Source organism: Osmerus mordax, assembly GCF_038355195.1.
Source record: "Osmerus mordax isolate fOsmMor3 chromosome 19 unlocalized genomic scaffold, fOsmMor3.pri SUPER_19_unloc_2, whole genome shotgun sequence".
Lineage (NCBI taxonomy): Eukaryota > Metazoa > Chordata > Actinopteri > Osmeriformes > Osmeridae > Osmerus > Osmerus mordax.
This window is the reverse complement of record NW_027120390.1, coordinates 178-26,028: the sequence shown is the minus strand read 5'-3', so window position 1 is coordinate 26,028 and position 25,851 is coordinate 178. Positions and strand designations below refer to the sequence as shown.

Below are 25,851 nucleotides of genomic sequence, written 5' to 3'. Positions count from 1 at the left end.
GTCGTGACTGTTCATTAATGAGACTCAGCCAGCTGGAGAGGCAGCTGTTCCCTACTCACAGCCCGAGGGAAAACCTTCAGCTCAACGAACTGAGAGAACTACATACATGCAGTCAGTCCTGAAGCCAATCTGTGTCTCAGCGGTGTTCGCTGATGAGAGAGCACATCATAATCTGAATCCTACAGAGCAGAATAGGAATGAATTATACTGAGTTGAGTATAGCTTCCTAATACTCTTTACTCGTAGGCCTCATCATTCTTGCAACTGGAAAATGTTCTCGACACAGCATTCTAGTAGCAAGGGGTCTGTCGTCTTCCAGACGTCAGAGACCAGCACTGAAGATGTGTTGGTGGTATAGTACATACAAGCTTCTTCTCAGTTTAGTAGACTAGATCTCACACCTCAGCTCCTGTCTACCATCAATACAAAACACTAGAGATGAGTGATGTGTTTTTTATTTTTTTAGGCCTTTATATTCCTCACGGAACATAAGCCATTGATGAATTGTTTCCACCCTCGTCTGTCTTGAGCCATCCTCTCCAGCTGTTTCCACATCAGCCCCTTCTTTTAAAATTCCTGCTCTGTGCTCCTTCTCCAGGTGTTTTTGGGTCGTCCTCTACCCCGTTTGCCTTGTGGGGGGCAGTGATGGTTTAGGGACAGTTTAACATTCATGTAAGAGGTAAAGGCATACACACACCTGGTAAAACTGTTCTATTGATGCAGACTGATAAGAGCTGTGAGAAATGAAGAGACACGTTTCATTATCAAAAACAGGAACCTTTAAAAAATACAAAAAACAGAACACCCCCAAAATGATTAAAATAAAGTTATATTATTTACAGACTCAAACATGTCAAAAAAAAAACAACTAAACAACAGGCCTAACATTCATAAGCCACATATTGTGCAAAAGAGGAAATCTATTTTAAAAGTCAAAATACACATAAAATTGTGGTACAAAAATCTATCGGTCCTGAAGGCCCAGTACAAACAACCAGGGGCTTGATATCCTTCACAGTGGGAGGCTACCTGTATCACCATCGGGGACTCTAACATGAGGTGACAGAGAGCATTGTTCCCCTGTGACAGCTGGGCTCATGCTTGGGAGTGTCTGGGTCCCAGGCTCAACAGAGGTGAGGAGAGGCCTCATGTCTCTTCTAGTGTCTCTGAGGTTGGTAGAGCTCATGGTGTTAGTGTCCTGTGTCCAGGTCCCTCATGTAGTCCTGGAGAGCCTGCAGTCTGGCATCAATCTCAGTGAGATCGGTCCCTGCATCCAAGGAGCTCTCTGGAGAGGAGAGAACAGCAGACTTTCATACCAGGGTTCAGGTACAAACATGCAGGATAAACGTTAAGCGATCGGCAGGAACATACATAGCTCGGCATCTACTCTTTGGTTGACAGCTGCTTTCATTTGGGGATCGATTGTTTACCTTTCTCGGGTCGCATCCTGTAAGTGGGAGTGCTGCATAGTGGCTTCCTGTTCCCAAGTCTTCCTCTGGGCTAAAGAGATACACAACAGTCACTCAACGTTGCTATGGAGATGGCTAGAATCGACGGCGAGCTAAGGGTAGAAGCCGATGTCACCTTTAAATCCTCACTTACCATTGTAGGGCCATTATACGTCTGCTTCCTCCCTCTGTAAACACACAAAACACAATTCATGACTCGCAAACCAAGACCCGTATGTCACGTGGCCGTGAGCAGGAGACGTGTTAGTCTACCTGGAGGTGAGAGGCTGGGCCAACTCATCCATGTCTGCTAAGGAGTTCTCAGAAGACTGTCTGCTCCTCCTGCTCTCCACAGACACGCTCCTCCCTCTTCCCGTGCTGCCCGTCCGGACCTGCTGATAGGCCTCTCTGGAGCGGGAGCGCCCTCTCTCTAGGACAACCGGAGATGCCAGCATGTCCCTCCGGACCTTCCTCTGGCTGGGGGAGACACGAGAGAGGAACACAACCCAGCCGGGATGAAGGACAGGGGGCGGGGTGGAGACAAAGGAACAGACGGCAAGAGGAGGAGAGGAACAAACCTTTTGAGCTCTGCTTCTCTCTGTCTGCGCTGTCTGTCCTGGATGTAGGCGGTGGGGTCGAAACGCGGTGCCGGCAATCCTAAATATGAACAAGTTGTACAAGTCTAAGTCTTATAACAGACGACTTTACACTTGTTTGTTGTTAAAACAGTGAATTTCCAATATGAATCTGAATGACGGTGGGGTGAGAGAGAGAGTACCTGTGGGAGACGGTGATGGTCTGCGGATGTGGGCGAGAGGCCCCGAGGAGTCCGCCCTCCGCCCCCGGTCCTCCGACCTCCGACCCCTGTCCTCTATCCGCTCCCTCGACCCCGAACGAGCCCTGACCACCACGCGGCCCACGCTCCGCTCGCGGGAAAGCGAACGTCGGATGTCCCCGTCCCCGCGGGAGCTACTGCGCCCCGAGAGGGTCGGAGTCAACCTGCTGAAGACACGCGCAGGACGCACATCAGACAGAGGGGCGGGGGGGCGGCCGGGAGGAAGTGTTTGTGAGTGAATGACTGAAAGAGAGAGAGAAAAGGGAAAGATATACATGCTTAGATTGTCTAACCCTCTCCGTAGCAAGGCCAGCTCGTTTGTCAAACTCTTCACACGGATCCGGAGAGAGCGTTCCGATGCCCTCAGCTCCTCCAACTACGAGAAACAACAACCACATTTTAGAATCAGACCTAAAAATGTTTTCATGAACCAGAACCATTTAAATCTACGTATTTCATAATCAAAACAAATACTTTACTGTAACAGATACCTTTAACGTTAATTCTTGTAAATAACATGCCACATTAGAAAGGTACGTCCAGATTTATTCATTAATTGAATTTTTTACAAGCAATGTTACAGACAACTTCATATATGCTCCCAAAAGATCATACCGTTATATTTTTATATATATTTAAATGGAACACGACCAACCTGCTCCACCAGAAAGCGCTGCTCCTGGCCTCGTTTACTTGCCGAGCGTTGGGTCTTGGCCCTCTCCCTGACCAGCTGCTCCTCCAGGCCCCTCACCACGTCCCGGAGCCCACGGGCCCCTCCGCCAGGGGTGGCAGCCGCCCCAACCACCCGCAGCCTCTCCAGGGCCACGGCAAGGGCCTCCTTCTCCTCTTTCACCAGACCCAGTCTGAAAACCACAAAGCCTAATAAGACACCTGATCCTGAGGCTGTGTAAGGCTTAGAATATAACAGTATTCCAGATGGATGTACAGGGGGGGGGAGGCACTCACTCTGCCCGTAGACGACAAATCTCTGTTTCCGCTGGTTTGTGACCTCCGTGATTGGTGAGTGCGTTGAGCTCAGCCCTCAAGACGCGGATCTCCTTCTGCAGGGCTGCAGGGTCAGGCTTGCCCTGGTAGGGCAGGGGGAGCGGGTAGTGGATCCTGCAGTGACATGGTAACATCAAGCAGTCATTTATCACACATTAGTCATGGAAGTCAACAACCGGATGGTGTAAGTAATGAGCAGTTCTAAACAAGGTATGTCTGCGAATACGTCTGGAAGACACACCTGTCAAACTCCACTGTGTAAATGAGGATGAGGTATCTTTTAGCACTCAGGGCAGGAGACTGTTGCTGGCCACGGGGACGACCTACGACTCCAGCCTTCCTGTTGCGCAGGAGCTCCAGGTCAGCGTAGGTCAAAAGGTCAAGGGTCACCGACTCGCTGGTCTGAAGGACCATGCAGCTGTTACTCACACTCATAACTACTCTTACGTGTGTATAGATTCTAGAATCTATATTGCAGGTCAGACTTACCTTTCTGACTGCAGACTCCAACATGCTGCAAAAGATGGGAAACTGCTTGAAGTTGCCAGTTTTGCGAGTCAGGTCCTCGATATCTGGGAAAAAAGATGCCAGTCACCCTGGTGGTCTGTACGTTATGAAACACATTGATGTTATGGATGCTCACTTACATGCAGGGTCAAATTCTCCTCTCCATTGATCAGCTGTCATTGGGTCCGAAATTTCGACAACCAGTATCCTCTCCTCGAGCTCTATCTTGACGGAAAACTCCACTCCTCGGAAAACAATATCTTCCAACACCGTAGAGCCCACCTCCATAGTTCTCAAATCGTTTGCACGTTGGCAACCTCACTGCAAATCACATTAGCGTAGTTAACCTTACCGGTGGTGTTGCACTAATGATCACGGCAATGATCTTGGAGGTGAAGCCGTTAACTACAACCTAGATGCAAATGTAACACACCTCTGTACAAAATGGGCTAACGCCATTGCATGTCTGCAAGTTAGATAAGGTTCGCTACTTCTGGTCCATCAATTTGCATACTATCTGACGGATTAAAAGGACTCAAGATTGCCACCGCAGGCTAGCTAGAGTCTAACGTTACGCAGCACAGCTGGTGCATAGCTACCTAGCTAGCTGGCTAACAAAATAGCTAGAGCTATCTTTAACTAGCTAAAATTGTACAAATTGCTGGACGATGAGTTGCTGGCTCCTGATGATTGTCGACTAGACCTGTAAACTACATTGTCTTTGCTATCAGTCTCATCTTCTGTTTTAATCCTCATTGCCAGTCTAGCATCTATAAATGTGTACAGTCAGTCTTCCTAGACTCGAGACATCACAGCCACAAAGCCAAAGTCAGAAGGCTAACTTGCTAAGCTCGTCCTAGCTAGCAAGTTACAGCATACCCGTCCTATTGATTTCCTCGAAAAACGATCCACAGTACACTCCAACGGTATATCGTATCGATTATATCATTGGATAACAGATTACTCCTTGCTGGCTAACTAAGTTGTTAGCATGCTTTTTGATCAACTGAAAGACACTGCCTAGCTACTGTAAGACCTACCTGACAGTTTGTAAGCCGCCGCCACTGGTTCAATCACCGGGAATGTTAAACTACCGCCCCCGTAGTAGAGCTATTGGTCGAAAAATATATTAAGACATCTAATTGTGTACTGCTACCGTCACTCACAACCTGATAAAGTTTCAGGACAAAAGCTACAAGGGATTCTGCGGGACATCATCAATGCCTGGCTGAAGCCCTAGTTTAAATCACTTCAGGTGATTTCTCGGTTCCCTTCTCGCTGCAGGGAAGCAGCAGTCGTTATTGTATTATTGTGTGACAGTAAATTGGGAAATATAGCTAATGTGTGTGCACCGTGCGATATATTCATACTAATGCGCTGTGAATCAAATGGCTGCAAAATAAAACAATTAATACACAGTGTACATGTAACTCAAATGCCAAGTAGGATATGTATTATTATTTTTCATTTTTAGCCTAACGTTTAGGCAGAAGAACGACATCTGCAGGATCGTATATATTACCGGATTAAAAACAAAAACATGTCGGTGTGATCTGTAATCTGAACCTAACTACTTAAATTGACTAGAATTTTTTAAGCAATATGCCGAGTCTAAATGATGAAAAAAAGTATTGGTTACTTTTTTACTGAAGTTTTCTGTAAATAATATTTGCGCATGCGCAAATCAACAATGAGCCAAAACCAAGATGGCGGCGGTTGTTGAAAATGTTGTCAAACTGTAAGTGATTCTCTTTTTCTACAGATAGCTAAAGTGTTCAAATTCAGCTACATTTGGACTGTATTTACGCTACCTGTTTAAATAAAACGTATAAGTACCTACATATAGTTGTTACATTGTATTGGCAAAGTAACCGAAAGTTGTCAACCTTTCGGTGGTCGGCTGCAGCTACGATAGCTTTAGCTAGCTGTTACCACCGTAAAGACATCATTAGTCTAACATGATTCATTACCGTAGCAATGCCAAATTGGGTTAGATAGCTTGCTAGCTAACACCTTTTTAATTCCATAGATGGCCATTTAGGTGGAGAGTAATCCTGCTCTTCTAATGCTGTTTTTGGTTAGATTAGATAGATTTAGAAGTGTTACAGCTATTCTTGGACTAATGCCCAGACATAAATACTACCGTAGCGTCGTATAAAATCCATGAATATGTACTTGATTATGGTTATAATATAACGAGCAACCGATACCCTAAATTGTGTTCATAACGGAACAAGCGTACCTTCAACACCTTACCCAAATCAGTGTAATCTCATTTGTTATCACTTTAACTGTACATTTATTTCCACTGGAGTAACGCTAGTTTTAGAATGAGTTAATCCGGTGTTGTGCCCCCAGATGCCCCCCCGCGCTGAAAAGCACCCCCTCGTCGGAGCGCGCACACAAACCACTCGAATCTAAAAGTGAAGGATCGCAACCAAACGGAGGGGAGACAGCCGTCTCACATTGTAATTTTTTGTTAAGAGAATAGAAGAGAAGAACGTCAGTTATTTGTGTAAATAACTGATGTTCTTCTCAACACAACATTCTTAAAACGCGTCTTTTAAAACGTACAGCGAACACGAACCAATACCTTTCTTGCTCCATGACAACGCATTCGGAGGAAATATACCCCAGCTATGATTACCAATGGAAATTTATTTCTGCTGACGCATTCTCAGCAGATACCAGGAACTGCTGTTCCCAGGCACCAGCACTAACCTTAAGGTTTCAACCAGAACTCCACTAATACCGTTCTGGTGGTCCTGTAAAGCTACTCACATCAGGTAGTCTTTTCCCAGGAGGGTTATAGCTGTGTTTGAGCATTTGACAGCAGATCAAGAGGTTGTGGGTTCAAATCCCCTCTTTACGTCGGTTTGGACCAAAGCGTCTGCTAAATGAATACATTACTATACCTTGTTATTATTGTGCTGACCTGTCCCTGGCTTTGCTGACTCTGCAGGCTGGGAGAGCAGTACTATAGAGATGCCATGGAGCAATGCCATAACTACAATGCCCGCCTGTGCGCAGAGAGGAGCGTGCGCATGCCCTTCCTGGACTCTCAGACGGGCGTGGCGCAGAGCAACTGCTACATCTGGATGGAGAAGCGACACAGGGGCCCAGGTGAGAAACACACACACACGGAGGGGGGGGGGGGAGGGGGGGGGGGGGGGGGGGGAGAGTGTCAAGGTGTATGTTTACCACAGTGCCACAGTAATTCTTCTTCTGCTGCTTCCGCCCCCAGGCATGGCTCCTGGGCAGCTGTACACGTACCCGTCCAGGAGGTGGAGGAAGAGAAGAAGAGCCCATCCTCCGGAGGACCCCAGACTGGCTTTCCCCTCTCTCAAGTCAGGTAAAAGGGTGCATTCTTAGCAGACGCTTTCATCCAAAGTGGCGTGCGGAGGGAGATTTGAACCTGCAACCTTTGATCTGTACTGAAACGCTTTACCGCTAAGCTATACCTACCCTTATACCCAGGTAGGCCTGGTTATGTGTACATAACACGGCTCACTGTGTTAAAGTGGTGAGGTCCATCCTCTTGAGTGTGGCTCTGTGTGTCTCCTCTCCTCCAGAGCTGGACCTGGGCTTGAAGAGGGATGTCCTGGGGGCCTCCGATGGCAGCAGCCTGGAGGCCCTCCTGAAGGGGGAGCCCCTGGACAAGCGGGGGCCCCCGGATCTGCGGGTCCCAGACGAAGACCCCAGAAAGGTACTGTTGGGGACGGGGTAGGTAAGGTCAGTAGAATGAATACATCACCTTAACATAGACACTTTGCATTGAGTCAGTCTCCACCTTCATCATTAACAGTTTCTCATTGAGGGTCTAGGTTGGTTACACGTGCTGATTTGTGGACTTCTCTGAAGCCCCCCCCCTGCGACTTTTCTTGCAAAAAAAGGGCTTTTCTAAATTCATTTGATTAGTCTTGAAGGGGGCATGACAGAAGGGACAATGACATCATCCTTCCTGACCCCGCCTCCTTCCCACACAGAGAGTCCTGGAGCCGGATGACTTCCTGGATGATTTGGACGATGAAGATTACGAGGAGGACACCCCGAAGCGGCGAGGCAAAGGGAAGGGGAAGGTGAGGACACTCATCTTAGTAGATCTGTGTAGGGGAACATGGCTGGAGGACCACTACTTACTGTGGGCCAGCGGTGGCTGTCATGGTTACTGTGGGCCAGGGGTGGCTGTCATGGTTACTTAGAGAGATGAGTGGAGGAGACCTACTTTACACTGTGCCTGGTAAATACTGACATCGTCTGGACACCGTTAGATAGTGTTTGAACTACGCACTTCCCATTCTTGATTTTCTGCTGGGGTTTCTGTACGTCGCTCTGGATAAAAGCGTCCGCTAAATGTATGTGACGTGTTATGTATGTAATGTAACGTGTCATGTGTGTGTTCAGGGCAGAGGAGCGAGCAGCAGGAAGAAACCGGATGCTGCAGCAGCTCTGGAGGACAAGGACAAGCCTTACGCCTGTGACAGTGAGTCTCTGGAGGGGAGGGGGGGGAGGGGATGGGAGGGAGGGGAGGGAGGGGGTGAGAAGGTGGGGGGAGCCTATGGGGTGGTGATCTACACAGCTTAGACCAAACCCTTCTCTACTGGCCTTGTGGCCTTTGTGTTCTCTGTGTCGGGCTAAATGGGTCTGAGCCACATAGCATGGCGTCACAGAGATGGGGAATACACAGTAGACCATACAATGGGTGAACCCAACACATTTATATTTATGACTAATAACGATATATATGATGACAACATAAACTTCTGGGAGAATTTCTCGACACGAGCTGCTTGAAATGTGCTCTCCCATGTTCCTGCCGCTCTCCCATGTTCCTGCTGCTCTTCCATGTTCCTGCTGCTCTCCCATGTTCCTGCTGCTCTCCCATGTTCCTGCTGCTCTCCCATGTTCCTGCTGCTCTCCCAAGTTCCTGCTGCTCTCCCATGTTCCTGCTGCTCTCCCATGTTCCTGCTGCTCTCCCATGTTCCTGCTGCTCTCCCATGTTCCTGCTGCTCTCCCATGTTCCTGCTGCTCGGCCATGTTCCTGCTGCTCTCCCAAGTTCCTGCTGCTCTCCCATGTTCCTGCTGCTCTCCCAAGTTCCTGCTGCTCTCCCATGTTCCTGCTGCTCTCCCATGTTCCTGCTGCTCTCCCATGTTCCTGCTGCTCTCCCATGTTCCTGCTGCTCTCCCATGTTCCTGCTGCTCGGCCATGTTCCTGCTGCTCTCCCAAGTTCCTGCTGCTCTCCCATGTTCCTGCTGCTCTCCCATGTTCCTGCTGCTCTCCCATGTTCCTGCTGCTCTCCCATGTTCCACAAAGCGTCTCCACGGCTCAAACTCTGACCGGCCAGGTTGGAGTTCCCCGTCTGAGGGTCTGTCTGTGCTCTCTGTCTCCCTGTTCTCTTTCCCTCTCTTTCAGACACTTTCAAACAAAAGCATAGTTCCAAACCTTCCGAACGAGGTATATTTCTCTCTCATTCCTTTTGAGTTTTTTTTTTCGACCTGCCTCTCTCCTTTTCGCTTCTCTTTGCTTCTCCTGCTCACTGCATGTTTGGATTATTTTTGTCTGTGTGTGTGTGGGTGTGTTTCTGTGTGTGTGTTTCTGTGTGTGCACGCACACTTGTGTGTCCTTCTGTGTGTGTGTTTTTGCTGCCATGTTATTAGAGCTTATCTAATAGCTTAATCTTATTCCTGATATTAGTTCTGGACTGTGACATTTAGTTTATACAGGTATTCACATCATACATGAAATTAGACACGAGAGAAGACAGCAAGATAATTGCCGTAGACGTGCGTTGTCGTGGAGATTAAATCACACATGGCCCAATACAGTTCCCCTCAGGAAATGCATGGGTTAGGGTTAACTAACCCCCCGCCTCCCCCCCTTGTTCCTCTTCTCTCTTACTTTAGAGGGAAATGGTGCTTTCTGCTTTTGTCTTGAAGCTGCAAGCCTTGGGGGGCCTGTTGGTCCCACTGTTCCACAGTTGAATAGCGGTGCCTCAGTCTCAGGCCTGGTCTGTGTCCGGGCTGCTGTCCTGGGCCCTGACACAGGCCTGGTCATGTCCACCCAGCTGGGGGCGAGGGTGGGGGCTAGTGGCCCTACCAGAGGGAGGGTGTATGAGTCTGGGTGGGGAACAGCTTGAGGGAGGAAGGAGAGGAAAGGTTCTGCTGGCTGCTGCCCCCCCCCCTCACACACACACACACACACAGGTCATTGTGCTTCTTCACAACCACAAATCTATTTGTAGTTCTTATTCTGGTAACTTCTCTCACCTCACCTCTAGGCCAGTCTCATATCTCGTTTCTTAAAGGCATGTGACATCTGAACACATACAATGAACAGATATGTGTTTTGATGCATATTCGAAATGCATTAAAACACAAAAACCATTCCGCGTTCTCACCTGTGTTTTTCTAACAGGGAGGGCGTCTCCACGCGTGTTTTTTGTTTTCATACCTTTCCCTTTTTCTTCCCGTCTTTCTTTGGCAGTCTGTGGGAAGCGCTACAAGAACCGTCCAGGCCTGAGCTACCACTACGCTCACTCCCACCTGGCAGAGGAGGAGGGCGAGGACAAGGAGGAGGCTGAGGTCCACGACACCCCGCCTCCACAGCCCGACGAACCCAAAAGTAACCCTCCCTCCCTCTCTCTCTTCCCCCCCCCCCCCCTTCCAGGAGAGTGCTACAGTGTAGACCCAGTGATACCAGGACTACCGCACCTCCCACACTCATGACCTCCATCCCTATCCATAAAAAATTTAGTTCTTCAGAAGACACCTCTTTAACCAGCAACGCAGAGCTAAAAGGGGATTTGAACCTGCAACCTCTTGATCTGCAGTCAAATGGGTTAGAGTTACTGCTGTGCTGTACCCATTGACCTGTATCCCGTCTCTCTCTCTCTCCCAGCCCCCAAGAAAGGGCCAGACGGGCTGGCCTTGCCTAACAACTACTGTGACTTCTGCCTGGGTGACTCCAAGACCAACCACAAGACGGGCCAGTCAGAAGAACTGGTGTCCTGTTCAGACTGTGGTCGCTCAGGTACAGGAACACACACGCACACACACACACACACACACACACACTCAGTCTCTCTGTGGTAGTCTCTCTGTGACGGTTTGTTCCCCCAGGGCACCCGTCCTGTCTGCAGTTCACCCCGGTCATGATGGCAGCGGTGAAGACCTACCGCTGGCAGTGCATCGAGTGCAAGTGCTGCAACATGTGCGGCACGTCGGAGAACGACGTGAGTGTGCGGGAGGAACAGACCGCTAGCTCAACTGTAGCTGCTGGCCTGGGGTTATAAACACATCAATCTACCTGATATTGTGGGTGGATGGAAGTCTACAGTGTACTGTGCATGTGTGTAGTGAGCAGGCTGCTTGGAGAGTTATTGGTTAACCTGATGTTGTGTTCTTCAGGATCAGCTCCTGTTCTGTGACGACTGTGACCGAGGCTACCACATGTACTGCCTCAGCCCCCCCATGAACGAGCCCCCAGAAGGTGAGCTGGAACGCCCTGCTGGCTGGTTACGCTGTGCCTGAACAGCCTGCCTCTGGGGGCTAGTCCCCAGTGATTAAACCAAGCCAGGATCTGAAGTTGCCACATGCAGTAATTGTGCGAGTGTGTGAACGTGTAAGTGTGTGTGTGTGTGTTGTAGAGTTGTGCGATCCTGACCTCTGTCCTCCCTCCTCTCAGGTAGCTGGAGCTGCCGCCTGTGTTTGGACCTCCTGAAAGACAAGGCCTCTATATACCAGAACACCCCTCCGTCTTGATATATACACACACACACACCCCTGCAGTGAGGTTCTCTGGTGGAGAGGCAGCAGAGAAGCTGGTACCACAGACGAACCTAAGACGTGAAAAGGGAAAGACACCTTTAAAACCCCTGTGCAATATACGCCTTGGTCTGCTCCATATGACTGTTACACAGTTCACAGTTCAAATCACCCACAGGCTCTCCTTTCTAACTGTTTGTCAATTTAGCCAAGTCCCAAGAATCCTGAATGAAATTCTCCTTTTATTCCACGATATATCAGTTTTGGCAACTAGTAGACAGAGAAGTAGTTGGAATGAACTAGAATGCCAATTCTCCTTCGTAGTAAGAAACGTTTTTGTATAATTATATATTTGTATAGCTTATAAAGGGTGTGAATGGTTTATATGTTGTAATGATAGTGGTTGTTATAGCCTTTGACACAATATCTTATCTACTTCCGTCAGAGAGGACGGCCATTGCTGTCGAATGAACAGGACACATTTCATCACCTCCAGTTGTTGCCAAACATGGTTTTAATATGAGCTAACAACATCACGATAGGTTCCTATACAAGGCGAGCTGACGGCCTCCGGGCGTCGTGGCCTCCGGGCGTCGTGGCCCGGCCCTAAACTGCTTCTCTGTTCTGCGTAGAAGCGCCTGCTGTAGCTCACTTCCTGTTTCTCTGGTGTGATGATAGGCCTCGGTGAAGGGCAGTAAGGGGATCATGTGACGTGACTGAGTAGATCATGTGACTGTAACATGTCGTTTAAGATGGGGGGGGGGGGGGTCCTGGGGGGGGTCCTGGGGGCTCTGAGTCCAAGGGCCCCCCAGTAAGAGAGATACTGTGTGTTAAGAGCCCACCCCTCAGTCGTACTCTGGGGGGTATCCTGTGCAATTCTGAGTGTGGTGGGACCTGATCAGGGCCCACGTCCATACCTAGATCCCCTTTTACTGGTTCCCCATTTCCTAGCCCATGTTGGGTTGAGATGGTCTGTGCGCACTACCAGTGTCCGTCACAGGAGGGCAGCGATGAGCCTGGCAAGAGAGTAGCTGTGAGAGTTAGCTGGCTGGGTTCTTCTAAGCAAGCTCACACACTGCAGTTAACAATATGTCCAAGAGACACAGAGCGATGGTGAACGTGGTGTCTAGACTCCATGTCGGTTTCAACTAGTCTAGTGTAGTGATAAGGAGTCAGGTGGCTGAGCGGTTAGGGAATCGGGCTAGTAATCTGAAGGTTGCCAGTTTGAGGCACTTCACCCTACTTGCCACGGGGGGAATGTCCCTGTACTTACTGTAAGTCGCTCTGGATAAGAGCGTCTGCTAAATGACTAAATGAATGACTAGTCTCATGGAAAGGGCACACCAGTGCTTCTGTCTCCACAGATGTGCTTGAAGGCTGTAGAAGCTGTATAATACATATTTCCCTACAGGAATACCTTCCCTGTACGGAAAGGTATTCCGTACAGGTTAGCATACATGCTAGCCTGGCTATGCTAACCTGGCAATGCTAAGATTGAGTTAGTGGCTGTAGTTGAAGAAGCCTGTACAACACCAACACAGAAGGGGATGCATGATGTGTGTGTGCTCTCACGCATACTCTAGTTTGGTCAATGTGTTGGGAAGTTGTGATATAATTTAGGTACATTATCATATTATATCCATAGCCAACTAACATACTGAAGCATTAAACATGTAACTTGGTTTTATTTCTAACCGCAATGTTAAATGTTAATTTGAAACAGCTGCCATTAGAATATTAAAAGAAAAAAGGAAGAAAAAAACATTCATGTAAGGTATATACTCAGTTGATGTAAGACATTTCTGGGATTTGTTTTTGATTGTGATGAAATGTTTCTTTTGTGGTTTTGTCATTTACTTCCATGAAAATAAATGATTTGGCACTGGTTACATTATATACAGGGTTCCCGCGGGGTCTTAAAAAGTCTAAAATTCTGAACTTTAAATTTAAGGTCTTAAAGGTGTTACAACTAGATAGTTCAATGTCTTGGGGTCTTGTGTTAAAATCTGGCTGAAGGATCTTCTTACAGCTCAATGTTTGCTCTTAGAATTATAAATAAAAGTAATTATAAATAAAACTGATAAAAGGTAAATTTATTTTTACTCCAGTAGCCGCACCGCAGTCCCTGACTGTCCAGATCCCCTCTCCCAACTGTCTCTCCAGGTACCCAACTGTCCAGATCCCCTCTCCCAACTGTCTCCTGGTGTGACAGTTGGGTACCTGGAAAGACAGTTGGGAGAGGGGATCTGGACAGTCGGGGAGTGCGCTGTAGTTACAGGGATCTGGGCCCACGGATGTGTTTGGCACTACGCTCTGTGCTGGATTTGAACCCAGGTTGTTGTGGTTTAGGCTATTGTTCTCAACCCACTACACCATAGGGTCCCCTTTCTATATATTTGGAAATAATATATATATAACTGATATCAGTTAAATGAATTATCAATAGGTTTGAGCAAGATTTGAACCAGGGGTACAGTGTTTGTCAGTAGACGTGATGGTACACATGCTGAGCCACAGAGGGTTCCTGCAAAGTTACTTTCTACAAGACGGTGTAATTGCCCTTATGACACTACTAAATGCCAAAGGACATGTTTTGTTTCTGCTAATGCCAAGTTATAAAACAGAATACTCTGCCTTCTAATCATAGTTACAAAACAAGTGAAAGTTTGCTGACAGATTTCTAAGAACTCGTTCACAAAATACAGTGACGATAAGTAGACTTTTCTTGAATAGACATTCACGGATAAATATTAAACAGAAATGTACAGTTTACTGTCTATTAGGGGTGGGAATATTTTGGTACCTCACGATTCAATCTTAATTTTAATCTTTATGGTCTTAAAATGCCTTCAAAAGGTCTTAAATTTGATTTACTAAAACCTGCAGGAACCCTGTATATAGTGACTCTGTAGTCTCTGTAAACATATGCAATGTTTAATGTCTTATTGAAAATGATTCATTTAGCAGATACCTGCCAAGGTCAGGTGGGCTGGTACAGGGGGAAGATTCAAACCTGCGACCTCAAGATCTGCAGTCAAATTCTGTACCACGGGTGAGGTCAGAGGTCAAGGGTCCTGGGGGCTCCTCACAGTGCTGCCCGTTCTCTGCATCCGGGTCGTGGCGTGGTTGCCGTGGCGAGTCCTCCCCCAGTCCCTCTGCCCGAGCCGGCAGAGCAGCAGGGATTTGAAGGTGACCCGGAAGTGCTTGTTACACAGGGCGTAGCAGATGGGGTTCACGGTGCTGTTGATGTAGCACAGCCAGTAGCCCAGCTGCCACAGCTTCTCAGGCACACAGTAGGAGAAGGAGGCCAGCACCATGATGTTGTAGGGGCTCCAGGTGAGGATGAAGGCCAGCAGGATGGCACTCAGGGTCCTGGCTGCCTTCTTCTCCGTGATCATCCTGTTCCTCCTCCGCCTGGCCTTGGGCTGTCTGGTTCGCCTGGACTCGGACAAGCTGGAGCCCCGGAGGGAAGGCTGCCGGCCTCGGAGGTCCTCCACCCTGAGGGCCGGGGGGTCTCCCGGGGGGGGGGCGGTGTCTGGGGCCTCCCTGAGAGGGAGCGTGGCCGGAGGACCTGATACCGTTCTGGGCCTCACCTGCCTCTGCTCTGACTCCTCATCTGAGGACAGAGAGGCAGTAGAGCCCCTCCCTCCTTCTGCCCCCCTGCTTCCTGCGCAGCCCTCCCCGTTGCTGCCCGTGGTGGGAGGCAGGGAGGGTTTGGCTGACCCTCTCCCCTGGGAGGCCTCCCTGCATGGATCCTTCCCCCCTGGGCCCTCTCGGGCGCTGCTGGAGCTGCTCTTGGTGCTGCTGGAGTAGACAGACCTCCCCCCAGAGCCCTGGGGACCCCCTGCGCTGCTCACAGACCCCAGCAGCCCCTCCCGACCCTGGGAGCGCTGCTCGATCTCCCAGTAGATCTTCCAGTAGAGGATCACCATGATGGTGACCGGAAGGTAGAAGGCCGCGATGGCCGTGCCGAAGGTGAGCACGGCGTCGTCCATGAAGGGGATGGAGCAGCTGTCCTGGAGCTCCGAGGCCCTGCCCACCACGTGCGGCCAGAAGAGGATGGCGGGGCCCCACAGGACGAAGGACACGGCCCAGGCCAGGACGATGGCCGCCACCGCCCGCTGTGTCGTCCTCTTAACCCTGTAGGTCAGCGGCCGCGTGACGGAGTAGAAGCGGTCGAAGCTGATCACCAGCAGGTTCATGACGGACGCGTTGCTAGCCACGTAGTCCACGGCCAGCCAGAGGTCACAGGCCACGCTCCCCAGGGCCCAACGGCCCATTATGATGTACGCAGCGTACAGGTTCATGGAAACGGCGCCGAGGATTAAGTCTGCCACCGCCAGGCTCAACAGGAAGTAGTTGCTGACGGTGCGCAGCTGGCTGTTGACCCGGAAGGAGATCAAAACCAGCAGGTTGCCAAGGATGGTGACCAGAGAGAGGGGCACTGTGATGATCACAATCACCAGCACCTCCCATACCTCATGACCCTCCAAAGGGTCTGCTGTCCGGTTGCTGGTCTGGGAGACACAGTTGTTCATATTCCATAGAGCTGGGATGAGTGAAAAAAAGTATTCATTCAACCGAATCAAAAACATTCATTGGAATCCCGATGCGCGATTCCTTATGATGCCGTTTGAACTGAGTTGGCTTTTCATGAAATACAAGTTAATTAAAATTCAATAAATGTAACTCAAATACTATTCATAGAGACACTGGACGCGTAGGTACACGTTTTGGTGTCTTAAAAAACTGATAAATCTATTCACTAAATGGTGGTTAATTTTACTGGTTAAAGTACAAATGACATTTGCCGCAATAGCAGTGCTTTTTATTCTTTTGACAATGGTGTAGCTAATACTGAAACTCCTTCCAACACAAATGTTCTTGTCCTGTAACCTATAATCTTTCCGTGCCATGTACCTTTCTTAAACAATGCAACAACTGTTGAAACGTGTACTTACCGACCCGAGTGGTGCTCGCTTGTAGCCTAGGTTGATTATGCCCTGTTGTTGAACCTTGATCGTGTTTGAGCCTTCCTATTGCGGGGAAACGTATCCAGTTTGAATTATTGTTCCTCATATGGCGAGGTCCTGTATGCGGGGAGAAGCTGCACGAAACAGATCAAATGAAACGCCACTGCCATAACGCGTGTAAACAATGTCAGGCAGCCTCCTGTACAAACTCAAGTCGCCTGGCATTTAGCTACATCCTTCTAGATTATTTTCCTCTTCGCATTTCCTGTTCCATCCTCATTTAATTGAAAAAATGTAAATAAACAAATTACCTTTACTAAAGTCAACATTGACTTAATTAAAACTAAAGAGGGTACAATTTCTGGGGAAATTGTTGAGTGTGCTTGCGGCTGCCTCAGCTGGGCCAGTTTATTTAACTACATCACCTCCAAACCTATCGTTTCAATCAATATCAAATGTCCATCCATAATGTTCAAATATTTGGAGAAAAACAAAAGTTTTCATGGGGTGTAGCTACATTTAAATACCCTCTTCAGAATTATAAAAAAAATGTTCAGCATTGAATGCTGTAATTGGGAAATTCCATGCAACTAGACACACTGTACAACATCTGTCTGTTGTGATAACAGACATTTAATTAACTTGATTTTTTTCAATTTCCTTTTGCACCCCCTCAACCACTCATCCGTCTCTCCACATTAAGATAAAGACTGAAGTTCAATTCACTCAACAGGTTTCATCACCAGAACAAGAGTCAGAGATGTTGAGAGTGCTGTGTCAGTGTAGAGTGTGTATCGACATGCTGTGATATTGTACAGCTTGTGGAAGGGTAGTGTGCCCTTGTACAGCTTGTGTGAGTGTGGCTTTACTCTGTGGTGAAGTGCCATGAGCAGGGATAGAGCAGGGATGGGAGTCTCTCTCCTGGTGCTTATCACAGGATGTGTTTGCTCTAAGAGACCGAGGGTCACAATGCAGCTCCAGAGGAGTTCATGAGTAAACAGAAGAACTGGAGTCAGAGAGAGAGAGAGAGAAGAAGGGGTGGTAAGAGAGAGGGGAGATAAAGACAGAGATCCTGGATGAGAAAACCCTGCAAAGGACTTGAAGGGGCAGAAGGACAGGGAAGGAGAGGAGGTGGAGCGAGAGAAGGGAGAGGAAGAGATGGCTAAGAAAAGAAAGGAAAGAAAGTCTTGTCTAACTTACAGCTAGGTCATTTGAATACAGAACACAGTTGTGCAGGATACCAAGTAAGAGAGGAGAAGAAAGGATGGTTATTGCACAGATTTAATTTATTGCACTGAACAACATACAAAATTTCTCTATGATCAGACACCATCTCTAAATAAAGAAATCTCAGCGCTAAAATATCTGATGGCTCCAACTATAACAGAATAAAATATTGAGGAAAGAACACTGTTCAAACATACTGTAACCGGTTTCTGTCATCTGTAAATGTTTTACTTAACTGCTCTGTTATTGAAGGCCAGATTCTTGACTGAGATTAGATTACAACTTTATATCTCCATTGCGCCAATGACTGTTCTGGATTCAACCGTGTGCCCACAATCCAGAGTTAGATAGCTGGAACAAAAAGCGTTCTTTCTGTCTCCGCCCTTTGTTGAGGGTGAGTAAGAGAAAACAGGCATGTAACAGTCATGTAACAAGGAGCAGGTAGACAGCACCAATAACAGGCTTGTTTGACTCTCAATCATCTGTACTCATACCTCAATTTGTACATGATCTAAATGTATCAAAATTGCTTATTTTTCTGCTATAAAATTATTTTGTTATTGCCATTCTTATACTACAAACATTTAGCATTTCCTGTTAGATTTTTGTCCATGTGGATCTTTAAAATGTTATAATTTTTTTGCAGGACTATCTTGCATTTTATTTGTGACATTTTACACGTAAATAATCTCAGATTATTAATATTCAAGATAATATTCACATTACTGCACTCAATGGGTTTTCTGTGTTAAATGAATTAATAAATAACGATACAAAATACTTCTAACACTTTTGCAGGGCAAACCATTGCCTGTTGGTGTCACAAACAAAGACACCTAAAAAAAGTTAGAAAATAATAAATATATATCATGAATCAAAGTTTAAGTGCCAAATTGAACCTTCAGTGGAAAGTGACATTGAAGACACACATGCAATCAGATTCAAACATTCGTATCGAATAAGAGTATGCCGATCTAAAGTGTGTCTTTTTTTGTATTATTGAACCAAGTGACAAAAATATACATATCTTTTAAGTTACAGTGTGTAATATTCACAAATAGGAAGTACGTCATCTAGATCTTATAAATATCAAAAACATCACAAATCTATTTTCTGTCTGACATTCATTTTTTTGTAAAACTATATTTAGTAAACATTTAGAAACAGTAAAAAGTATCGTCTTGAAGACAGTAATAGTTGTATAGTAATACTGGGAAACTTCTAATTTTTACAAACATTTATCGTACCTAAACTTGGTGAACTATTACAACAGACCCGTACGCATGTTATCAAAGGTGGTGACACTCATAGAAACATATATTTTACATATAATAACATCTCTAGAAATGCTATAAATCTTTGATTTCACGTTAATCTATTTACGTCATTTGTAACACTTGTTCAAAAGCAGTCGGTCAGGCAAAATTAATTATTTGACCCTCACTCGAACTCTATCAGTCACTTACAAAATATATTCACATAACGGCATCTTCAGAGGTTTATTGACTTTATTATCGTGTCTTACACGGTTCTAATGTTCTGCTCATCTGTACACAAATACAGCGTAACCACAAAACTAGGCAAAGTCAGCTAGGGTGTACGTCATAAACAAACATGGAAAGGTAAACATCTAGGTTGAATATATGAAGGTTGAGTCGATGACGTCATCAGGACGCGGATGTTCGGATTTCATGGGACCAGCAGTGACTCGTAACCTATAGCAACAGAACCCTAAATAAGCTACAAGCTAATGGTGGCCAACTGTTGCTCCTTAAAATAAACAATATATGCAAATGATTGTAAAAACCAAGTTATCATGCAATTTGTTATAAATCAAATACATTTAATTTAGTGAAATTCTACAAGACAGCCAACTATGTGGACATATATCCCCTTAGAGGCCAAATTGAGCTGCCATCCACCGTACTGTAATGCAATCAGTGAGCTAAAGACGGCCCACTGTTGGTATCCGTGAGCTTCTGCAAAATATGCCAAAGTTCATGGGTAATCACAGCGTGTCTCATCCTTCATATATTGATCCCAGGTGAACGTCAGGAAACAAGGAAACAAACTGACCGTACTATTGTTACTCCATGTTTAAGGGCTCTTGAAACACTCCACTGTACCAATGAACTTACTGATAAAATGTTTTACTGTGTGTGTGTGTGTGTGTGTGAGTAAGTGAGTAAGTGCATGCGAGCGCGCGTGTGCCTATGTGCATTTGCGCGTGAGTGGGTAATTGCGTGTGTGTGTGTGTACACAATGTGCAGTATGTGCTTACCACCACCTTCTCATATCCCGTTTGTGGCACACACGAACACCAGCAGACAGGAGCTTACTCTTTTTGGCATGGCCGGAGGAGGGTGATTAGAGGGCCCGCGGGGGCCCTCCAGTTAGAGGGAAGGGCCTGCCAGGGTAGACCTCTGACCTCGACGGCCTCACATGTTCCCGAAGAGGATGGAACAGAGCAGGAAGACGGCGTAGAGGGACAGGAGACCCAGGCCCAGGCGACGGTCCAGCTTCCAGTGGTTCAGATGGACACTCGTCACCTGAGCAGACACACGCACGCAGGAGGGCAGAAGAAGAAGCATGCAGCGTCTGTACGTCACTCTGGATAAGAGCGCGTGTAGCGTCTAAAGGGGTCAACCGTAGCTTTGACCGTAGGGAGGGGAGGGCAGATGTGTCGTGTGTGCAGTAGGCCTGTGTAGTAAAGGCAGGTGAGACACGAGGGGTTTTGACATTTGCTGTATGGATGTTTCGACTACTTTAATACCCGAGCATCTCTAGCAGGCTGTCCTGGGAGGCCCACTTCTTGTCCATGTCTGTCATAAACCATGTCTCGTAAAGCATTTCCAATAAAACGTTGCCAACCCCGTATGTTTATGTGTGGATCCAGGTCTGAGGTGTAATGAACTATACTCAGGGCCCAGTGTCACATGAAGGTGTCAATATGACAGTAATAAAAATCAACTCTACTGTGTACACGTACACACACACACATTTACTACATTGGCTACTTTTAGCTTATGTACACACACATGCGTATGTGTGCATGTACTACACGGTCAGAAAGACAGAGGACCGCAGCACACACACACACACACACACACACACACACACACACACACAGTGACTCACGGTCAGGAAGACAGAGGCCAGCAGCAGGACTACAGAGTACACCAGCCCCTTGTTGTTGATGTAGACCTGTTAGAGACACCAGAAACAGGGCTGTCATATCCTACATTGTCAACCCAAAGAAATCCTTCAAATCTTAAATCATACTTAGACGGCGTCACAGTTAGAAGTTACCGATGATCCGTGTTCCACCACCAGAGTCCGTAGAGCCCAGGGGAATCCCAGCCCCAACAGGATGTCAAAGATGTTACTGCCGATGGAGTTCGACACCGCCATGTCGCCCATACCTGCGGAGGGAGACATGGAATAAAAATAAACAAATTGAAAATGGATTTGGGTTAAGTTTCTGCGTGGTTAAGAGACGGAAAGAGATGGATATTTATGAAAGAATGAGGGGACATGAAACAAAGGAACAGCAATGAAAATAGACGAGGTTTAGTCACCATGGGGTGGAAAGACAGAGAGAGAGAAATAAACGAAACGGAGAGAGAGTACTGTTTGAGCATACCTTGCCGTGCCACGATGAGGCTAGCCATGCAGTCTGGCACGCTGGTGCCCGCAGCCAGGAAGGTGATGCCCATGATATAGTCTGGGATGTCTAGAGTGTGGCTGATGATGGTGACCTGGAGGGCACACGCAGACACAACACACACACACGTATACAGAAAGAACACACACACATATCCAGACACAACACACACACGCATACAGACAGAACAAACACACCCCCAAAATGTTACTTCAAAACCTCCAAATGGTCACTCCTTGGTCGGAAAAGGTGCAGGCGGGAGAAGAGAGGGGAGGAGAAAGACGAGAGGTCCTTACCATCCACACCATGAGGTAGGAGAAGATGGCGATCCAGAGGGTGGAGCCGATGAACGACACCATGAACCAGCGGTGCCAGCGAGGCCAAACACAGTTGGGCACGGTGCAGTAGAGGAGGGTGCTCAGGGGCCAGGAGATCAGCCACTTGGCCCGGGCAGCCCAGCGGCCTGGAACGCAGAGGTCAGAGGTCAGACAGGTAAGCCGGAGCCACGCCCGCTCCTACGTTTGCAACCCGCGCGGTGAGATTGCCTCCACCGTTAAGCGGCACGCTTTATGTCAAGTTTATGACTGTTATTGGATACGCCTCGTTCATGACCCCAGCTGCTCTGAGCTGCAGCAGCAGGCCCATGCTCACCCGGGAGGTAGAAAGGCCTGAAAGGAGCGTCGTCATCCTCCTCTTCCTCGTCCGCACGGCAGCCCTCGGCCCCCGTCTTCTCGCCCGCCTCCCCGTCCCTCACCCCGGCCCCCTCGGGAGTCTGCCTCTCCACGCTGCCTCCGTTCTCCAGACCTCCAGAGCCCTTCAGGGGGCCGGCCTCGCCGTCCTGCTGGCCCCGGGGGCTGCGGATCAACCTCTGTCTCTGTGGACGGGGGCGGGAGAGAGGGAGAGAGAGGGATATGGAGGGAGAGACAGGGGAAGAGAGAGAGAGGGAGAGAGACACAGCAAGAGACAATGAGAGAGAGGAAGAGAGAGAGGGAGAGAGACACAGCGAGAGACAAGGAGAGAGAGAGGAAGAGCACAACAGCACTGTATAGCAGCGTGTGACACAGTGCAGCGTGTGACACAGTGCAGCGTGTGACACAGTGCAGCGTGTGCCACAGTGCAGCGTGTGACACAGTGTCAGCGCGTGGGCGTGTCGGGTGTGGCTGAGAGCTCACCTCGCTGATGAGCACGCGCCCGGCCATGCTGAGCCTGGTCCGGGGGGAGAAGTGGGGCGTGATCATGATCCGCAGCCCCGCCTCGGGGAAGGACAGCTGGTGGGGGTACAGGATCAGCAGCTCGTCCACCATCACCACCGGAGAAGACTCCTGCCCCGGGCCTGACGACCCTGGAGGGGCCACCAACACCACACATCAGACACCAGCTCTGCCTCAACACGCTCCCAACCCTCCTTCTCAGTTCAAGTTTACTGGCCATTTGTAACTAGGACAGGTGCAGGTATTTTGGGATTGTATGGTGACTTCCAGCTGGGGGAGGTGCAGACCTTTCTTCAGCAGCGTCATGGAGGTGTTGCAGTTGGCTCCGTCGTCTCCTGCCTGCTCCTCCCTCAGGGCCTCGGAGCCCCGGCAGCACGGCCCAGAAGCCTCCAGCCGACGCTCCACAAAACCCCGGATCGGAGAGTTGAACCTGAGACCGAGCACTTGTGTCAGAGGTGGAGATACAGGTGGAGATACCAGGTGGAGATACCAGGTGGAGATACCAGGTGGAGATACAGGTGGAGATACAGGTGGAGATACCAGGTGGAGATACCAGGTGGAGATAACAGGTGGAGATAACAGGTGGAGATACAGGTGGAGATACAGGTGGAGATACCAGGTGGAGATACCAGGTGGGGCGTGCTGGGTCGCAGGGTTCATCTTACTCACTTCATGATCAGAATGTAGACTCCATACATCGAGATGAGCATCAGAGACTCCCACCTGTGGACACACACACACACACGCTGTGATACACTAGAGCCTGACAGTCTACACACACACACACACTGTGATACACTAGAGCCTGACAGTCTACACACACACACACGCTGTGATACACTAGAGCCTGACAGTCTACACACACACACACACACTGTGATACACTAGAGCCTGACAGTCTACACACACACACACACTGTGATACAATAGAGCCTGACAGTCTACACACACACACACACACACACTGTGATACACTAGAGCCTGACAGTCTACACACACACACACTCACCAGACCACTTTGGCATCATAGATGACCTACAGGGAGAGATATTCAACGTTTAAAGCAACAGAGAGATGCAACTGTTCCATTGTGAGCATTCTAGTTGTTTTACTAGAAACACTGGGTTGGCTGGGCTGAGAACAGCAGTCACAGACTAGATTAGGGGTATAGTTTGTTTCCTAGGTACTCTACGGTATGTTGGACTGCAAACAAATGTGAGCAGGTTTAGGGTCAGGGTCAGGGACGAGCTGTCTCACCAGGATGAGAGCCAGCACTGACAGTATGTAGTACAGAGAATCTCTGAACAGGGACCACCATGTCAGAACCACCGTCTACAGGAGAGAGAGAGAGAGAGAGAGAGAGAGAGAGAGAGAGAGAGACAGAGAGACAGAGAGACAGAGAGAGAGAGAGAGAGAGAGAGAGAGAGAGAGAGAGGGACAGAGAGGGACAGAGAGAAATAGATGAATGTATCCATTGAAAATAAAACTCATCAGTATTGAAACAGAAGAACTCTAGTTGTGTACCTGTCCTGCAAAGATCCCACAGACACCAATAATGACCAGGATGTTAAAGACAGCAGAGCCTACAATGGTGCCAACCCCCACATCCCCCTTAGTGATGAACACACCTGACAGAGAGGACGAAAGGGACAAGGGCCTGACTCAGAGGTTGTTATTGACAATGTTGACATCTACAGGACATGAATGGAATTACATGTGTTCAAGGGATTGAAGATACATTCCACAGTTAATTACGGGTCATTGAATCAGTCAGTGAAGGTCACAGACGAGTGAGAGTTTCCTAAGAGTCTGGTTGGAATCGGACACTGACCAATGAGAGAGGTGAACAGCTCAGGGGCGGAGCTCCCGGCGGCCATAAAGGTTGCCCCGGCAACATCCTCACTGAGTTGAAGGTTCTGACAGAGAGAGTGTGAGAGAGAGAGAGAGAGAGAGAGAGAGAGAGAGAGAGAGAGAGAGAGAGAGAGAGAGAGAGAGAGGAGAGAGAGAGAGAGAGAATGAACACAAAGAACACCTCACATACATACTCATATCCAGAGCAGCAAATACATCTTAAAAAACCCTAATATGAAAAAGTCCCAGGGCTGTTCTATACGTATGGCTGGACCTGGCTAGAACTCAGACGCTGCTAGCACGCCTGCCCCAGAGACAGACAACACCGAGTCACAAACAACCTGGATGGCACTGCCATCCCAGCTTGTCTCTTACCTCTGAGATTTTCTCGAGGGATGGAACAAAGTGAGTCGTCACACACTATAGCTAGCGCATAGAACATGTAGATGGCCTGGGAGAGAGACAGAGAGAGAGAGAGAGACAGAGAGAGAGAGAGAGAGAGAGAGAGAGAGAGAGAGAGAGAGAGAGAGAGAGAGAGAGAGAGAGGTAGAGAGAGAGAGAGAGAGGGAGAGAGGGAGAGAGAGAGAGAGAGATTCAGCAGAGCAGGAAACAGGGTAACTGGACTGGTTGGTGAGTAAACATCAGCTCCATGATCCCGTCATGATAGGATGCAGGATGGTTGGGAGGGAGGTGGACATGTGTACTCACACACAGCACGTGTAGAAGCACGGCCCCCCCTCGCCTCTCCTCCTTGGTGAAGATGTCTTCAGGAAACTCATGGATGGCTGTGGGGGGGGGGGGGGGGGGGGGGGGGGAGGCGCGGACACACACACACACATTTAGTGTTGATTCGAGTCTCTCTCTGTCCCAGGTGTATGCAGTATCAGTTCCCAGACACACTCCCCCCGTGTCATCTGTGTAGAGCAAGGCCGAGGGTTTCACACCCCGCAGCTGTGTACACCATCCAGTCCTTCCACTCCAGACTGTGTTCCCCTCCCTCCCATCCAGTCCTTCCACTCCAGACTGTGTTCCCCTCCCTCCCATCCAGTCCTTCCACTCCAGACTGTGTTCCCCTCCCTCCCATCCAGTCCTTCCACTCCAGACTGTGTTCCCCTCCCTCCCATCCAGTCCTTCCACTCCAGGGACTGTGTTCCCCTCCCTCCCATCCAGTCCTTCCACTCCAGACTGTGTTCCCCCTCCCTCCCATCCAGTCCTTCCACTCCAGACTGTGTTCCCCTCCCTCCCATCCAGTCCTTCCACTCCAGACTGTGTTCCCCTCCCTCCCATCCAGTCCTTCCACTCCAGACTGTGTTCCCCTCCTCCCATCCAGTCCTTCCACTCCAGACTGTGTTCCCCTCCCTCCCAT

The 25,851-nt window shown here is 48.5% G+C and overlaps 4 protein-coding genes across 8 annotated transcripts; 1 reads left to right on the top strand and 3 right to left on the bottom strand.

The window, feature by feature from the left end:
• Window positions 1–756: 756 nt before the first annotated feature.
• On the bottom strand, window positions 757–4,809 carry LOC136938871 (centrosomal protein CCDC61-like). Of its 3 annotated transcripts, none has more exons than XM_067231783.1 (12): window positions 3,936–4,809; window positions 3,778–3,860; window positions 3,530–3,690; window positions 3,250–3,402; window positions 2,939–3,146; window positions 2,559–2,659; window positions 2,227–2,450; window positions 2,027–2,105; window positions 1,722–1,925; window positions 1,603–1,636; window positions 1,431–1,500; window positions 757–1,285 (listed from the first exon to the last, which is right to left on the bottom strand). In XM_067231783.1, the coding sequence occupies exons 1-12, from the start codon at window positions 4,081–4,083 to the stop codon at window positions 1,191–1,193; spliced, it is 1,560 nt and encodes a 519-aa protein (XP_067087884.1). In that variant the 5' UTR covers window positions 4,084–4,809; the 3' UTR covers window positions 757–1,190. The 3 variants fall into 3 exon arrangements, with proteins under 3 accessions (XP_067087884.1, XP_067087885.1, XP_067087886.1); XM_067231784.1 differs by having other exon boundaries at window positions 2,577–2,659; XM_067231785.1 differs by having other exon boundaries at window positions 2,227–2,447; window positions 2,577–2,659.
• A 692-nt stretch (window positions 4,810–5,501) lies between these two features.
• Window positions 5,502–13,448, top strand: LOC136938870 (zinc finger protein ubi-d4-like). Of its 3 annotated transcripts, XM_067231782.1 has the most exons (13): window positions 5,522–5,533; window positions 6,477–6,581; window positions 6,758–6,918; window positions 7,040–7,147; window positions 7,368–7,501; window positions 7,782–7,874; window positions 8,200–8,278; window positions 9,209–9,250; window positions 10,280–10,417; window positions 10,694–10,825; window positions 10,915–11,027; window positions 11,203–11,284; window positions 11,480–13,448. In XM_067231782.1, exons 3-13 carry the CDS (start codon window positions 6,786–6,788, stop codon window positions 11,554–11,556), a joined length of 1,131 nt encoding a protein of 376 aa, XP_067087883.1. In that variant the 5' UTR covers window positions 5,522–5,533; window positions 6,477–6,581; window positions 6,758–6,785; the 3' UTR covers window positions 11,557–13,448. The 3 variants fall into 3 exon arrangements, with proteins under 3 accessions (XP_067087881.1, XP_067087882.1, XP_067087883.1); XM_067231780.1 differs by lacking the exon at window positions 6,477–6,581 and having other exon boundaries at window positions 5,502–5,533; XM_067231781.1 differs by lacking the exons at window positions 6,477–6,581; window positions 9,209–9,250 and having other exon boundaries at window positions 5,502–5,533.
• Window positions 13,449–14,436: 988 nt separating this feature from the next.
• Window positions 14,437–16,097, bottom strand: LOC136938869 (muscarinic acetylcholine receptor M1-like). The gene is made up of 2 exons (XM_067231779.1): window positions 15,169–16,097; window positions 14,437–15,105 (listed from the first exon to the last, which is right to left on the bottom strand). Exons 1-2 carry the CDS (start codon window positions 16,095–16,097, stop codon window positions 14,625–14,627), a joined length of 1,410 nt encoding a protein of 469 aa, XP_067087880.1. The 3' UTR covers window positions 14,437–14,624.
• A 3,670-nt stretch (window positions 16,098–19,767) lies between these two features.
• LOC136938874 (sodium/potassium/calcium exchanger 3-like) lies at window positions 19,768–25,270 on the bottom strand (the record flags this gene model as incomplete). Its single annotated transcript, XM_067231787.1, is given in 16 exon segments — window positions 19,768–20,308; window positions 20,898–20,963; window positions 21,069–21,181; window positions 21,403–21,517; window positions 21,720–21,886; window positions 22,075–22,297; window positions 22,596–22,765; window positions 22,922–23,064; window positions 23,304–23,357; window positions 23,644–23,669; window positions 23,892–23,966; window positions 24,159–24,262; window positions 24,466–24,550; window positions 24,861–24,893; window positions 24,895–24,936; window positions 25,194–25,270. Coding segments are annotated over 16 exon segments (1,604 nt in total), but the record flags the coding sequence as incomplete, so codon positions are not given.
• Between the last annotated feature and the right edge of the window lie 581 nt (window positions 25,271–25,851).

Excerpts from the sequence above, each read along its gene's own strand:
- LOC136938871 (XM_067231783.1), bottom strand. The coding sequence starts at position 4,083 with ATGGAGGTGGGCTCTACGGTGTTGGAAGATATTGTTTTCCGAGGAGTG. Across the intron at positions 3,861-3,935 it reads AGGAGAATTTGACCCTGCAT|ATATCGAGGACCTGACTCGC; the intron begins GTAAGTGAGCAT and ends CTTTTTTCCCAG. Across the intron at positions 1,926-2,026 it reads AGAGAAGCAGAGCTCAAAAG|CCAGAGGAAGGTCCGGAGGG; the intron begins GTTTGTTCCTCT and ends TGTCTCCCCCAG.
- LOC136938870 (XM_067231780.1), top strand. The coding sequence starts at position 5,502 with ATGGCGGCGGTTGTTGAAAATGTTGTCAAACT. Across the intron at positions 6,919-7,039 it reads GAAGCGACACAGGGGCCCAG|GCATGGCTCCTGGGCAGCTG; the intron begins GTGAGAAACACA and ends TTCCGCCCCCAG. Across the intron at positions 9,251-10,279 it reads TTCCAAACCTTCCGAACGAG|TCTGTGGGAAGCGCTACAAG; the intron begins GTATATTTCTCT and ends TTTCTTTGGCAG.
- LOC136938869 (XM_067231779.1), bottom strand. The coding sequence starts at position 16,097 with ATGAACAACTGTGTCTCCCAGACCAGCAACCGGACAGCAGACCCTTTG. Across the intron at positions 15,106-15,168 it reads TCTCTGTCCTCAGATGAGGA|GGAGGCCCCAGACACCGCCC; the intron begins GTCAGAGCAGAG and ends GCTCCCTCTCAG.